The sequence below is a fragment of the Porites lutea genome, chromosome 9 (genome assembly GCF_958299795.1).
Source record: "Porites lutea chromosome 9, jaPorLute2.1, whole genome shotgun sequence".
Classification (NCBI taxonomy): domain Eukaryota; kingdom Metazoa; phylum Cnidaria; class Anthozoa; order Scleractinia; family Poritidae; genus Porites; species Porites lutea.
Genome location: NC_133209.1, coordinates 28280162 through 28296024, shown reverse-complemented (window position 1 = coordinate 28296024; position 15863 = coordinate 28280162). Strand labels below are relative to the sequence as shown.

Genomic DNA, 15863 nt, shown 5'->3' with positions numbered 1-15863 from the left:
TAGCCGTAGTTTTTCTTAAAGTTTCGCAGCCATCGCCTGAAAGCCGAAAAAGTTGACATGCAGTTCGTCAAAGGTTAAATGCGCCATTTTTAATAACGGAGCCATCAAATTAGGACTTCAGGACTTCTACCTCTTTAATATCAACTAATTGTGAAGTATCCCACAGGTGTTTAATAAACAAGATTACTTTTACAACCTACCTATAAAAAATTACTGATCGAACTGGTCAGTAACAGTCCATACAACTCCCATTACATGTCTTTCTTTCAATATCCAACAAGGCAGCGGAAACTTTACGTGAACTATTACAGCTACTTATGATACCTAACATCAATAACAGTTCTTTAGTTAGTCGCCCTAGAATATCAGTAAACTACATCAGTGGTTTCCTAGTCTTTAGAACTATCGATGATAAAAATGCATATAAAAAACATTAATTACCGGTAGTTAAATGTAATAGTATCAATAAGGAAAAGACAAACTTAGATATCTAGAAATAAGCAGACAAAGGTTAGCAGGACAGTTTGGGTAAAAATTGTTAAAACAGCAGTCTGAGATCCGCCGTTTATAGAACCTTCAAATGGTAGTTTTGTACTAAAAATTTAGGAGTTGATAGAGTAATTTTTCTAGACTTCCTATTTTCTTTATAATCATAACTATAACAAAATTGTCAAATCTTATTGGCTATCAACTGCCCTGATTTCAGCCTTTATTACATCCACTTTGAAATCACTGGCTATCCGTGCAATCTGATTGGCTCTCAGCAGTGTGATTTTTTCCTAAATCGCACCATTTTTTGCTCTAAATCGCATCTGTTCCAAATCGCGTCATTCATGTTCTAAATCGCATCATTTCTATTTTAAATCGCACCATTTTTGTTCTATATCGCATCATTTCTGTTTCAAATACAAAATGAGATGTAAAAGCCCTTTTGTTTCGGCTTTTTAACCGGCTACTCGATCAATAAAATATTAGTACTGACTAAATTCTGCGATTTCAAAATGGATGTAATAAAGTGGTAATTGAACTTCGTGTCGTGCAATTTTGGTCTGAAATCATACTTGTGATTTCAAATCGAACTCGCGCGCATTTTGAAATCACTCGTATGATTTCAGACCAAATTGCACTCCACTCAGTTCAATTACCATTATTAATAGTACAGTTTTTAAAATAGGAAAGTACGCGTCATGCCATAGTAATTGGACAGTACGCGCCATCACGCGCGCGCTTAAATGGCTCAGTTTTTTTCGGTGTTAGCAAAAACAAATTGGAATTTCTTCTTTTTTGATTTTAAAAAAGAGCCTTATATATCACAAATTTTGTTAAAGTTATGATTAATTGGTAACAGAACTTCGTGTCGTCCAATTCGGTCTGTAATCATACTCGTGATAAAACAAATCGGACTGCCGCTACGCGGTCATCCGATTTTGTTAATCACTCATATGATTACAGACCGAACTGGACTCCACTCAGTCCTGTTACCATTACAAATTATTAAAATTAACATAGTTGACAATAAATTTATGTCAACCTTTTAACTACAAAAAGCAACCTTGAAGATCTTAATCTAGCTTGTAAATGATGTAATAAAAAATTCAAAATAAAGAAAATAATCAATCCTAATTTGAAGTTTTAATATCATGAAATATTAGCACAGCTGAACACAAATTTTTAAGATGAAACGGTTCTTCCAGATCGCCTTTGAATTTCAACTTTTTGGGACATGCAACATTGAAAATTGCGGCCGAGAAATCTATCTAGAATAATTGCCTTTTGAGATTTTTGTATTTGAAATGCCATTATATTAGAATAATTCATGGCTTTCAGAGCCAAATTCAATGACAACTGTTTCTATTAGTTTCTGGATACCAAAGCTCTATGAATTTGGGAAAAACATTTCTGTAAATATCTCATGCATGAAAATTCAAGCTGACCAGAATCTTGGCAAGAATATTTGGACGAAACTTTTATCTCTTAGAGTTTTGACTTTTGTTTGAATGACTTGATTTACTTTTTTGATAGCATGACAGTGAAAACTAGCGATAAATTGGTAAATTCACCTAACCGAGTCTATTGCAAACAATTGGCCAGTCCCATGAGATCTATTAGTTCCCTTCTAGCATTGTCATTAAAAAACACAGGATGTTGTAAGGCTCCTGCATAAGTTGCAGTGTAGTTTGTGGTGTGCACATCACCTTGGATATTGAATAATTTTTGGGTATAACAGTTTTCACCAGAACTCTGAAACTTACCAATAGAAAGAAATATAATTTTCCCCACTCCACAGGCAACCAATAAATTTCTCAAAGCCTCAAACGTGTTGCCATTTGTAAGGAAGTCATCAAGTACACATACCACCCTCCCCCTAAGCTTGCCCTTGTATGTCATATCGTCATTTACACATATTGTTTGAAAATGTTTTTGGCAATAGTTCATTTGTTGCCTTACTGGCCCATCAAATCGTGATTTTGTTGTTGCTGTATGCCGGATGAATATCGGCTGAGGCTTTCTTCCATTCATCATGCAACGAACATATTCTTTTAGACCTTCCATCACCTCATTTGGCTCGGTCGATGATGAAGGTGCCACTGCCCAGTCTTGCACTTCCCTGAAGTCCGGATCATGCGCAATAGCTGTTAACAAAAAAAGTAATTAAATAATTTTGTTGCAAAAGACGGGGTGATGAAAAATATTTTTTTATTTTCCTTTGCTTAGTGTCCTTAATTATGGAGCTGGCTGCTTATGGGTAAAATGATCCTTCTAAGCAGCCACGAGCAGTAAAAATGGTGGGTGGACTGTAGAGACTTAGGGAGCTTGCACTGCTTACACCAGACACTGGCTAGAAATGCTAATGGGGAAAAATACCAGCACACTAAATCATTGTTTCAATTGTCCTTTGTGATATAGAAAAACACATGAATGCATTGTAATATAGATGAAGAGAAAACAAAAATTTCAGTTAAAAGAACATCAATACATGTTCCTCTGCAGTATCCACTTACAAGAGCCTGGAAACAAAAATTAATCAAAAGGCTGATGTTTCACATAACATGTAAATACAAAGTTTATATACCAGTTCAAAAAGGTTTGTGCCAAATCGGGTGTTAAGTAGTGCTCTCCACTTAAAGGTGTGTATTAGACCTTTGACAGTAATAAGTCAAAGTATATAGCTTGAGATGTTATCCTTAAACTTAAATGGTTACTAAACTTTTTGTTGACTCTTTTATATTTTATTTTTCATTCGGTGCTTATTCTAGAAATTCTCACGCCAGAGTGAAAGATTTGTGCCACTACTTAAATGAACTGGGGAAACTGCTGAATAAAACGGATCACTACAATTTCAAAAGCCACAAAAAAAATACGAGACATTTTAAGCTTCAGATTGAAGCACTCTTAAGAAAGAAATTTATCAGTGTTCTCTGTTGAGGTGCTATGGCATAAAGTGGCAAAAAGATTACGGTCTGGCCACAATGCAGGAATCCAAGTACCAACAAGGCAAATTATTCGTCCCAAGGTATTCTCTACCTTGTTGGTTCTCTATGTCCATTCTTTTGCTGCTTTTTGGAGAGGTGACACCAACAAATAGACATATCGCGTTTGCCGTCCACAAATTAAGCTTTCCCACTGGCTTTAGCACTAGTGCAACTATGTTTATCACGGCAGTGAGGCTGGAACTGTACGCAGGTTTCACTCAAAGAAAAGAATTTGACACAATTCGGCCATTATGAACACTGATTTTTTTTTAAATAAACAATGGAGCCTGTTTGTGTATGGGGATGGTTGTTTGCCAGTTGTTGGCAAATTTGAGGCGACCATTGAATGTCATATACAGAAAAAAGGAGCAACTACTATTACCGAAACTGTTTGGGAGTTTCAACATTTTTGATATTATTACAAAGGAGCCTGTTTGTGTATGGAATGGTTGTTAGCCAATTGTGGGAAAATTTGGGGCGACTATGGAGTGTCATATACAGAAAAGAGTACAAACTATAATTACTGAAACTGGTCGACAGTTTCAAATGTGAGTTATGGATGCTAAACAGTGTAGAGACCATAAGTTGACAGCCCAAACCTTAAGTCTCACGGTCAAACTATGAGAGTTATTGTGGCTAAACACCCGTGGAACTGTGACAGGAGGGCAAAATGAAAACCTCGGTTGGAGAGTAATTTATTAGCATGTTAATCAAGTAGATAAGAATATGATAACGACTAGATGAGCATTCTGCATTTCCCATAATTTTTATTGGAGAAAGAGCTTGTGGTGACAACGTTGTGAAGGACAAAGTTCAATGAACAACCACAGATATGCTAGTAAATTCAGGACTGCCCAGTCCACTGTGCTTGGTGACGAACAGTTTTTAAGATCTTGTGAGGAGTGGCATTAGTGTGAAGTTGCAGCTTGAACAAAGGAACCTGCTTGTGTATGGGGACAGTTATTTACTAGCTGTGAGTGAATATCTACACCAATTGAATAGAGTAGAAACCATTTGTATCACATTTTGTCTTCTTGGCAACTTTACCTCTGAAAGGTAAAATTCCTAAGAAGATTAACAAGCTCCTTGAACGGATATCATTGAGAGGGGAACAGGCCCTTCAACATAGCTCAGCCCAGACATATTGCCCCCAAGCTGAGCAAAGAGGTCTTGAAAGTATGTGTGGACCATAAGACGCGCAAGTGAGGCAATACCAAGGGAGTAGCTACCAGTTACTATGGATGAAGTGCCATAGGAGCTGACTGGGAGTACAGTGTTTTCAAACTTGGCATGGATATGTTCTTCCATCAAATAGCACTAGACAAGGCAGACAGGGACATCACAGCATTTTCATCACGTGACCCACCATTTGGTTATATGAGACTGTGTTTTGGCATCAAAAGTGGCCCAGAACAGTACCCGAATATTAGTTAACAATTGTTGCTCAAGCCTGGATGGGCTATTGACTCATAGGCCACAAGGGCGAGAGGAATTTTTTTAGTAAAATCCAACGGGTTGGTCAAAAATATCGAGACAAAACAACTTTAGCTAGCAAAACGCAATACAGCCGCCATTGTTTTGGTTTTCAAAGCCGACGCTTTTCACTTCTAGTGGCATGGGCTATAACATATAGCCTAGTAGTTGCTCAACCAAATGAAAATGCAGCATTGATAATTGACTGGACAAGTTGGATTTTACCAATATTTGATAGGCCATAAAATTATTGTTGAGCATCCCTGGAGCTACTAATATTGCCGTTGATGTCATTGCACATGGCAAGACATAGGAGGGCAAAAGAGAAACTTCACCCACAACAAGCTTGGAATTTATGGCCAGAATGTATTCATGAGCAGGCTACTTGTAAACAAACATGGTTTGAGGCCGACTGAACAGAGGGTTAGTACTCTCTGAGAAACTGAAGCTCCCACTGAAGCTCATTGGGACTGACCTCAGTTTTTGCTCATGATTCATTCCAATTCCAAATTTCTGCAACAACTGCAGAACCTCTTTGACGCTGACTCGCAGACCATTCGAAGGGCTAAGAGATGAAGTTGTCAAGGCATTGACGATGGTATTTATGACACAGATTCACCTTCAGAAAATAGCTACAGATTCGAACCCCGTAGGACAGTTGTATTTCCTAGTGGAAGCCTAAATGAGGTCCAGAGTCAATACAGACAAACCAAGAGAGGCATCAACCATTGTCTGGGATTAATTGCAAGAGGTTTCCCTTGTCTAGAGTCATTTGAGCTGGTTAATATTTGGAAAGCTCTAAAGGCAGACTATGGTAATGATCTTACCCATCAGCAAGAGCAGAGATACGGGTGTTATTACAAGCAACTTCTAATCATACCCAATCAAGCTTGCAATTATTGCAATTATTGCAAGCTTGGAAGCAAAGCTTCAACATAAATGGTATGCAAAAATTCTTGACCAGAACTTGCTTATAAACTATAATTTCCAAAACTTCATATTTCTTTTGCAACATAAAACTCTTATTTCTGGTGGAGAAAGTAATAATCATTAGCTATTTTCAGACATAGAACTTCAAGCTGAATTTTTCATTTGTAAATATTATTATTAATTAACCCATTCACCCCTGAACCGCCCATAACCGCCCGTGCAGATCCATGTCCTTTCTACCCTTTGTGACGTCATCAGATTTAACTGTCAAGGACAACTTTGTTCGCTAACTTGTGCAGAGTGAAGAGATCTTTCAAACCATACCAGAGTAAGTACAATTCCGTCAAGGACACCATAGAAAGAAGCAAAAAACCATGGAAAATTGACCTGAAAATCTCTCTGAAAATCTTGTTCCAAAATTGCTCACCTACCTTTCCTTTCACCTAATCCTAAGATCCTAAAAGCTTTCCTGAAAACTATTCCCACCAAATTTAAAATGAAGCCTTCTAAATTCCCAGCAAGAGCAAAAAAAATGAGGCAAGAAAAGGGAAAAAAGAGGGGAGGACAGAAAGCGAAAAGTAAAAGTCAATTTTGCTTTCTGCACATGCCCGAACTTTGCAAGCTGATATTTTGCATCTGGATCAGAAGGCCGTGAAGTGTACGACCTGTAAACCGGTTTGTGGTAAGTTTTAGCTCTTTACAGCACGACAGTGACCAGAAAACCACTCGACTACCTTCAAAACACGTTTTTTGGCAAAATCTCCAGGAGCGAATGAGTTAAACTGCTAACAAATTTTTATATGCAAAAGAAGTTTCGTGAAACTCATATGTGCATCCTCAAAGCTGGCCTTGCAAATATGAAGTGTCCAAGCACATATGCAGACTAACTCTCACATAGTGACAATTTAACTCCCTGCAAATAAACCTTCTCACCTGCCATGAGGTAGCAAATTAGTGCTTGTTTAATGACTGGATTGTTGTTCCCATCCTTCAAGATACCCTGAAACGCTGCAGCCATGAATTTCTCATCTCCCGTGGTGGTATACGTGTTTGATAAACACAGGGAAACCACTTTTGTGGGTACAGGTGAATTAAATGTGCAGGAATAATACCAACTGGTCTGATTAGCAAATATCTCAATGATTGCTCTCATCTTTCTTGGTGTAGGTGCAGGTATGCCATAATTCCTCACGTTCTCCTCAGGAGCAACCCAACCAGCAGCAATCAAAAATGACTTTGTTGATGCTGCCACATAGAGGTCTTGATCCACAGCACCACAAATAATCACCGTCTTTCTTTCAGACCACTTTTGAAGAATGAACTGCCTAAGATTACCTCGGGCTATGTAGTTACATTTAATTCTGCAAAAAATATTAACACAAATGTAATAATTTATTATCCATCATCAAATTAAATTAACTACTTAGTAGCTTAATAAAAAATTAGAAAGATCGTATTTCATCCTGTGGGTTGATGTTCTGGGCAAGTTTGGGGAAATTTAAAAAGTAATCCATCAGCTCAGTTTAATTGTGGAGTGCATGGTTTGAACAATTTTAATTTGACCCAACACTCACCCTGCTGAACAAATAGATAATTTATTAATGTGCGTTTGCAACCATAGATTTTCATCAATAAATATTCCAAGCAATTTTACTGAGGTAACTTTTTCTATTGGCACATTATCAATTGAGAGCTTGGGGTTTGCTCAACAAAGTACTCATTGCCTTGATCTAATTAGCATAAATTCAGTTTTAGCAGTGTTTAAAGTAAGTTTAATTTGTTGGAAATAAGCCATTTGTTTAGGTTACCTAGATCCTTATTCAAATTTAACTGTATTGAATTCACATCAACATCTGCATAAGTGATGTGTGTGTCATCAGCATATATACATCCTAGGCTGGCATGGAGTTAGGCAATTTGGTAAATCATTGATGTAAATAAGAAATAAAAGGGGACCAAGAATTGTTCCCTGAGGCCTAGGTACCCCACATTTAAGGGATAAAATGTAACACTGACATCAACATATACCTTGCTTCGATCTTCACCATCCTGTATTCTAGTTGCAAAGTTTTTATGTATCTTTAAACTATTGTTCTTTACAGTTTTCTATGTCAAATATGAAACAGATATGATTCAACCACCTGTACATGCATTCAGTCTTTCAGAAATTCAACAATAAAGATATGATCGGGTGCTCGAACAATAAATTATTATTATTCCTTATATAATAATTTATAACAATAATTGGATGGTTAAAGGTGTTCTTTGTGCAGTGGCACAGCTGGGAAAATGAATCAAAGGCGCATAGGAGTCAGCTCATGGATGAATTGAATCGTAAACAAGCATGGGTGCTAAGTGCCACTGCTCTTGAATGTTTCATTGAGTTTCCTTATTATGGACAACTAAATGTTGAAGATTATCACCTCTGTATTTATAGTAAACTAGAATTGCATGGCTTCAGAAACATTCCACTTTGAAATTCATTTATTTTAAACTGCTTGGGCACTGTAACATATTCACCCATACGAGCAGTTTTCTCCTTGTTTTTTTTTTATATTTCATGACTTTCTGTGATGGTTACTTGATAGATCATGTTTACATTTCTTTAGCATTTGATTTCTGGCATGTGTTTCTTGGCATACGGTATTTAGCATTTGGTTTTTGGCATCTGCTTTTGGCATACAGTTTTGGTTTTAAAAAGCATTTCATCAGCATTTCTATAGTAACATTTTGGCATCTCTATAGCACTCACACTTTTAAGGGAGCTACATCCTTGCCCGAAGCTGTACGTGTTCTGACCTTAGGAATTCAAACCCAATACAGTCAAAGTATCCGATTGCATGTGCACCTGAATATTCTAGAAACTTGTTATCAGCGGGATCATGTTTACTGTAGGTAGTGCGACTGATCTATCGGTCAATAATCGGTCAACACTTGGTCAATATAGCGGTCAATAGTTGGTTGATAGTCCGTCTAGACTCGGACAATAGTCAGTTGACACTCGGTCGTTCCAGATGTATCTCGGCTGATATAGCTTTTTGTTCACCCATACTTCACTGACACTTCACCAACTTTTCGCCAACACTTTGCTGATAGTTGGTCGATACTTGACTGATGTATCGGTCAGTAATTGGTCAACACTTGGTCGATAGTCAGAAGATAGCCGTTCAATAGGTCGGTCAAGAGTCGGCTGATAGTCGATCGATATATCGGTCAAGATTTTTCTCCGTCTGTATAGTTTTTAGTCGTTACCGATAGCCCTGGATAAGAAGAAATTGGAGTAAAATTACTGAAATATGAACCGATTTTAGCTGTCTCAGTTATTTAACCCACTGACACATGGAAATTCTTGAAAAATTCGCATTTTTAGACATTTTTCGGTCAGTTATGAGTTCCCAGTGCTCTTTGGTTCGCTTCATAGAGTAATCGCGCCTCGCTCTGCAACATGTTCCCTCATCGCATGATAACAGTAATTAATGATGTCATTGCTCAAAAAGAAAGCCATTGGACTCACCTGCTAAATAAATTAACACACAACTGATATTCGACCGACAGTTGACCGATCGATATACCAGCGACAGTTGACCGATATACCACCAACAATTGACTGATATATCACCGACATATGACCAACAGTCGGTCGAAGTGCGTCACCGAAATATTGACCGGTACTCAGCCAATAATAGTCAATCCAACGCTCGACTGACTATCGACCGAGTCTTGACTGACTATCGACTGACTATTGACCGACTGTCAACCGCTATATCGACCGAGTATCAAGCGACTATCAACCACTATATCAACCAACAGATCGGTCGACACTACCTACAGTAAACATGATCCAAATAATTTGCTTTCCTGTGTGAATGTTAACGTTCAAAACGGTCCTCGAATTATTCGAGGACCGTTTTTTTCAGCTAAGGTTCTTTTACTTATTCGCTTTTTGCTGAACGAAATCCCATTGTCAGGCTTCGATAGCTCTTTCACACTCCCGTCGATCGCATCTTTTCCATATCAAGTAATATCAGGAACAAATGTGCACAATTCACCCAAATATACAACAATGATCCAACCTAGCTCAATTATTTCAACATCCTTTTAACAATTCCAAGTCCACTTCTTGCAGATGATATTGTCAGTGTTCTTTAGAATATTTCCATTTATACAAAACCCACATTCGGCTGGCTACTCTTTTGTGTCGGGAAAAAATGTACACCTTACTAGTACCCTCTAGAATATGCCAAACATATGCGTAAAAGGCACTTGGAACAAAAGCAATACTAAGTTATTAAGGGAGGTAAGAGTAAAGCGTTTAGTTGACTTAGATGAATAAATTAATGAGATTCAAGTGCCTCCAAAAGCCCAATGGCATGACTGCATCTGCATGCGTCCATTAGCTAGAAAAGAAGACAAAATTCCAGATTGCTGTGAAGGGCAAACAATTCTTCAGTTTTACTTTCCCAGGCCAATTTCTCACTTGCCCAATTCTCTTCCTTCATTGGAATGTAATAATTATTACTTCGGCAGAGCGCGAAGTAAAGGATTTGCGATGCTCGGGAATGTATCAAGTTGAACTTTTTTGGACAAGATTGGGCACCCAAAGTCTGTAGGTTTTTGGTTTTATTTGGCTATTTGACGAAGTGAGAGCCTAATTATTTCGAGATATCTCGAGATCACTTTGATTTCTTTGATTTATTCTTTAACTTTTTCGAGGAAGAAAGAATTATTATTTTGGCTTTCCCAGGATTTGAACCGACTCACCTATGTGACCCGTCAGATCAGAGGAGACTCTAAGTTGAGGGATTAGCCGATTACACTACTGTGACCCAAGGTAGTTCAAGATATGAAAAATAGTTATGAAATGATGCACTACTTTTGGGACAAGATTGGGCGTGCAAGTTCGTGACTTTTCAGCTTGTTTCGGCTATTTCACAAAATGAGACCGGACTACTTCGTGATATCTTGAGATCACTTCAAGTTTAGTCTTTACTTTACTCAAGGAATAAATAGACGATACTACATGGCTGTGCATACAGACACACGAAATTTTTCTTTGAGTGTTGAAAAACATTTCATGAGTGAGCCCTTCTTTATTTGTCTTGATTTGTTGAGTGTTATGTAGTAAAATTGCTTTCATGCATTGCGCGACTTTCTCGAACGTTCTCTACGTTTTCAAGAGGTATTTTCCACCACGGACACCATGTTATTTCGTCAGAATACGTGCAAGACTGGCAACAATGCCATCAAAATATCCCAGGAGTATCCACGACATCATACGGCTTAAACGTTTCACAGATCTAAACCTGTTTAAATATGCGTACAATGTCATTCGAAGCTGGGAAACGGATGCTTCACTATTTCATTCAAAGGTGCTTATTTTTTGTTAGCAGTTATGGTAGAAGGAGATGAAAGTAGCTGGCTAAGGTTGGCTATGTAGCCGGCAGTTTTGGCCGTCTGGTCCGGCCCTTAATTAATGACAGCCCCGAACTTGTCGAGTTTTCAACACAAAACCTTTTTCACGCACAGCAAAAAATCTGGACGTCACAACCATGTAAACGTACATTGAACTGCAGGTTGATAGCTTCCCATACCTTGGGGTTACCATCAGTAACAAGCTCAAGTGGTCAGTCCATGTTTCCATGACAGCAGCTAAAGCAAACAGGTTGCTGGGTACAATACAACGCAACCTTTGGAATTGTCCAAAGAACGTAAAAGAAATTGCATATGCATCCCTAGTACGACCGAAGCTGGAATATGCAAGTGCGGCTTGGGACCCGTTTTTAAAGAAAGATATCAGTACTCTGGAAAGGGTTCAACGTAAAGCAGCACGGTTCTGCTCACAGAATTATGATAGATATGCTAGTGTTACAGACATGATTAAAGACTTAGGGTGGGCCATGCTGGAAACAAGAAGAAGGAAGTCTAGATTAACGCTTATGTATAAACTAACTCATAGTCTTATTGATATAGATACCCGAAAATATTTAATTTAACACTCCTAGAGTCGCACGAGGGGAAGACATCAATTTAAATTTCGCGTGCCATATGCAAATAAAGACGTTTAAATTCTCATTTTTTCCAAAAACTATATATAGCAGACTGGAACTGCCTCCCTGAGGCCATTGTTTCATCATCCTCCTTAGAAACTTTTAAATATAGGTTAACAGCTTTTCTTAAATAATAGTTGTATATAGATTACATAGTTTTCTTTATTTAACTTTTATATCATTATTTTATATATTGATAGAGCGGTTTTCACTTGACTGTCGTCAAACCAAAACCAAAGTAAATACACTAGCCAACCAAAGGGCGTAGTAAAACCAAAACCAAACCAATTCCTCAATTACTTTCGACAGTCAAGTGAAAACCGCTCTATAACGTAAAATTCCAAAAATAAGCCCCAGGGCTTATATTTTTCAAAGGCCCTTTTTGAGAGGCTTATTTTCGGAGGGGCTTATATTTCGATGGGCTTATCTACGGAGGGAAATTTGCGTTTCAAAATCGACTGAGCTAGCCTTATAGCTGGAAGTAAATTTACTGTTTTTGTTTTGTTTTACTTTGTACTTGAGGGCAATTTTCCAAGTACAAGCCCCCGGGGGGCTTATATTTGGAGGGGCGATTTAACGGAGGGTTTTTTGCGTTACTGGTTTGGGGAGCTTATACATGGAGGGGCTTATTTTCGGAATTTTACGGTATCTGTGTTTTATTCATTTACTTATTTTTATTCATTTATTTATTTGTTTTTTTTTTATTTTACAGTTGGTGTGATAACCTAACGGTTTTTACCGACCTAATACGTGTAAATGTAAATGTAAATATTCAAGGTTCTCAGATAGATAGTGGGGCACACGTGAAAGTAAAACGCTGTGGCTATATGGCCGGTAATTAACCGGTCACGGTTTTCAAAACACTAAATGACCGGCAGTCCGGTATTTTCAATAAATTTGACTTATCGGCTAAGAATCCCAACCTATCCAAACTATCATATGTCGATTAAGAAAAGTCAAGCGATCCTGAAATGCTGAATGGAAAAGGGGAAGAGGAAGCTGAAAAAAGTTCCAAGTGTCACGAAACATGGTTTCGTTTTCTGAGCACAGCGTAAACCAAACGCTAAACTTGAGATCTATAAAGTGTTTCAGGATCGCTTGACTTTTCTTAATCGACATAGGATAGCTTAGATTATATGGATTTTTTCGATTTGTCAAATTTATTGAGAATATAGGACTGCCGGTCATTTAGTGTTTTGAAAACCTTGACCGGTTACCGGCCATATGTGACCTTTCACGCGAAAACGTGCTATAAAGACTTTCCGTTACACAGGTGAAACGAACGGCCATCGAACGGGTTACAAACGGGTCACCAAGCCGTTTTAAACGGGTTTCAATGAGTGTTCGAACGGGCAATTAATTATTCCGAACAAGCCGGTAGCTTAGCCGTTTGAAAGGCTCGGGGAAAATTGCGAACGGGTAGCCTAACCGTTCGAAAGGGTCGTAGAACATTCCGAATGGGTAACCAAACCGTTCGAACGGCTCATAAAAAAATTCCGAATGGATATCTAAACCGTTCGAACAGCTCAGAAAAGAATTTCGAACAGGCGATCTAAACGTTCGAATGGCTCATGAAATCTTCGAACAAGCAGTCACGAACGGCTTACAAACTTGATGATTGTAATTTGTTTTGTTTATTTTGAATGGTGCCGTGCCACTACACATCTCACTTAAAACTAATTTCGAATGGATGGCTTTCAATCGTTGAAACTGCTCCTGTTTATTTCACCACTGAAAGCCAAAGAAAGTAAACTTGAAACACAGAGAACATTCGTAACTGAGTTTGCTGAAGCGGAACTCGAAAGAAAATCAACGGCGAATGCAAACTTGCTAAGTATTTGCGGTGATGTTTTTCCTAGCTTTCTTACAAAACAGAAATACCCAACTTTTTGTTTCTAACAGTTCCCGATACATTTTCATTCTTCAGGGAAAAGAAACAGTGCTTTTGAAACACATTTACTTGTCTGCTTGCACAACTGTCTTAGAGACATTCCGCAACTGTTGAGACTGTGACTGAACACTGAAGTTGTGATCGGCGTGTACTGTACGTCTACCTGACCTGTGAATAAACAAGTTTTGGCCTTTAGTCTTCACGTTATTTGTTCGCAACTCTTCTCATCATGTACACGATGATTGTTCGATGAAGAAACAGTCTATCAGCACTGCTGTTGTTAAAATGAATTACAAAATCATGTTGAAACTCTGGCGAGTCAGTATCTGAATGTAAACATATTTGTCATTGTGATCGGTTCATTTTTTGTATTATTTTTACTCTGAGTGCATCATAATTCTATGTTATTGACTTTAAGAAAAAAATTCATATGTTTAACTGTTCTACATACTGTCTTTGTCCTATTCGCATCGCAACTCACGGTAGCACTTCCCTTCTCAATGAGAACTTCTAGTTTTCATTTGTAGTTTACTCACGCAGCGGTTCAGACTGTTCAAGTGATCGGAGGGCTTTTTTTCCGTAAGTGACATCATCAAGAACACGCGAGAACGCGAACAGGAAAAGGCAACTGCTCGTATGACTGTCTGATACTTAAGTCGTTTAAACGGATGGATGTTCCAGGGAACGGGTGAGCAAGTCGTTTAAACGGTTGGATGTTTTTAACAAACGGGTGAGTAAGTCGTTCGAAAGGTTGGACGTTTTTATCGAACGGGTGAGCAAGTCGTTCGAACGGATGGATGCTTTTACCAAACGGGTGAGCAAGTCATTCGAACGGCTGGACGTTTCTATCGAACGGGTGATCAAGCCGTTCGAACGGATGCAAATTTTTTTGAACGGATGACCCAGGTCGTTCGAACGAATGCAAATTTCAAACGGGTTCTAAACGGAATTCCGTTCGAAAACGGAAAGCCGTTATAGCACATTTTCGCGTGAAAGGTCACATATAGCCACAGCGAAAATAAAAGGCATGCGAAAAGTTGGCAGCAAAACTGAATTTTGACCCTGATAACCCCCGATAGGCAAATTTATAAGATGATCTAACAAAAGTCCTAAAAATTACTAATTTGAACGGAATGTCTTTTAACAGTCATAAGTACTTACGCATCTGGAATTGCTGCTATCATTGGTGGTGTTGGCCACAGATGTGATGTGAAGTACGTTTCAAAATCTGGATTTGATGCAAGTGTAGCAACTTCTAGATTCAAGATCCCTTGAGCTATTGGATTGTCAAGAAATAGACATTTTCTACTAAAGATGATCACGTGCGTTTGCCTTTGTCCGATCGCTGTAGCCATTGCGTTCTGTAAAGATTCCCGACGGTAGTAACAAAGGGTGATTCAGACATGAGGCTCTGCAATCTTCCCATGATGCATTGCGCCGTTATACATTACATTTATATCGGACGTCCCCGACGGCCCTGGGACGAGAGACTTCACAGCATGATTGCGAGGCTAAAGCGAGGAACTTTTTGGCAAAAACACAAACAAACATTGGTTACTGAGTCGCGGCTGAATCGCTGCAAAAAGATAGAAATCAGCAAAAAACTGCAAGATTTAGAAGCTGAAACCTTTCGGGTAAGCTAAAAGGATATCAGTTTCAAAAAACAAAACTGTGGGAAGAGCTGGTCGTACTAACAGTAAAAGTTAAAAAGCCACAAAGCCAAAAGAAGAAACAAGAAGTAAACAAGAATCGCCGAAAGGCGATTTTTAACTGGGCTGCCAAGGGGCTATTTTTTCTGAGGGAAGGGGGCGGCTATACACATTCAGGCTACCATAAAACCTTGTCGCCAACCATTGCATGCGACAGAACCTCATGTGAAACTGAAACATAAACTCATTCAGAACATTGTACCCTTCTGAAAGACTTTCGTAACCAAAAAAAAAGAGTACCATTTTTAAGTGGGGGCTGTATAATAACTTTTAAATTCCACCATTATGAATAAAAATAGACAAGTTAGCCATTAATTCTAAGCAGGAAACAATTTGCATT

At 38.4% G+C, this 15863-nt stretch overlaps 1 protein-coding gene across 1 annotated transcript; it reads right to left on the bottom strand.

Annotated features, from left to right (window-relative positions):
• Positions 1 to 116: 116 nt before the first annotated feature.
• LOC140947891 (uncharacterized) lies at positions 117 to 15199 on the bottom strand. Its single transcript, XM_073397104.1, has 3 exons — positions 14976 to 15199; positions 6810 to 7237; positions 117 to 2633 (listed from the first exon to the last, which is right to left on the bottom strand). The coding sequence occupies exons 1-3, from the start codon at positions 15167 to 15169 to the stop codon at positions 2071 to 2073; spliced, it is 1185 nt and encodes a 394-aa protein (XP_073253205.1). The 5' UTR covers positions 15170 to 15199; the 3' UTR covers positions 117 to 2070.
• Positions 15200 to 15863: the final 664 nt, after the last annotated feature.

Bases quoted from the DNA above. Each gene is read 5' to 3' on its own strand.
- LOC140947891 (XM_073397104.1), bottom strand. From the start codon at position 15,169: ATGGCTACAGCGATCGGACAAAGGCAAACGCACGTGATCATCTTTAGT. The intron at 7,238-14,975 runs GTAAGTACTTAT...TATTTTTTGCAG, and splicing joins ATAGCAGCAATTCCAGATGC to AATTAAATGTAACTACATAG. The intron at 2,634-6,809 runs GTGAGAAGGTTT...TTTTGTTAACAG, and splicing joins AATTTGCTACCTCATGGCAG to CTATTGCGCATGATCCGGAC.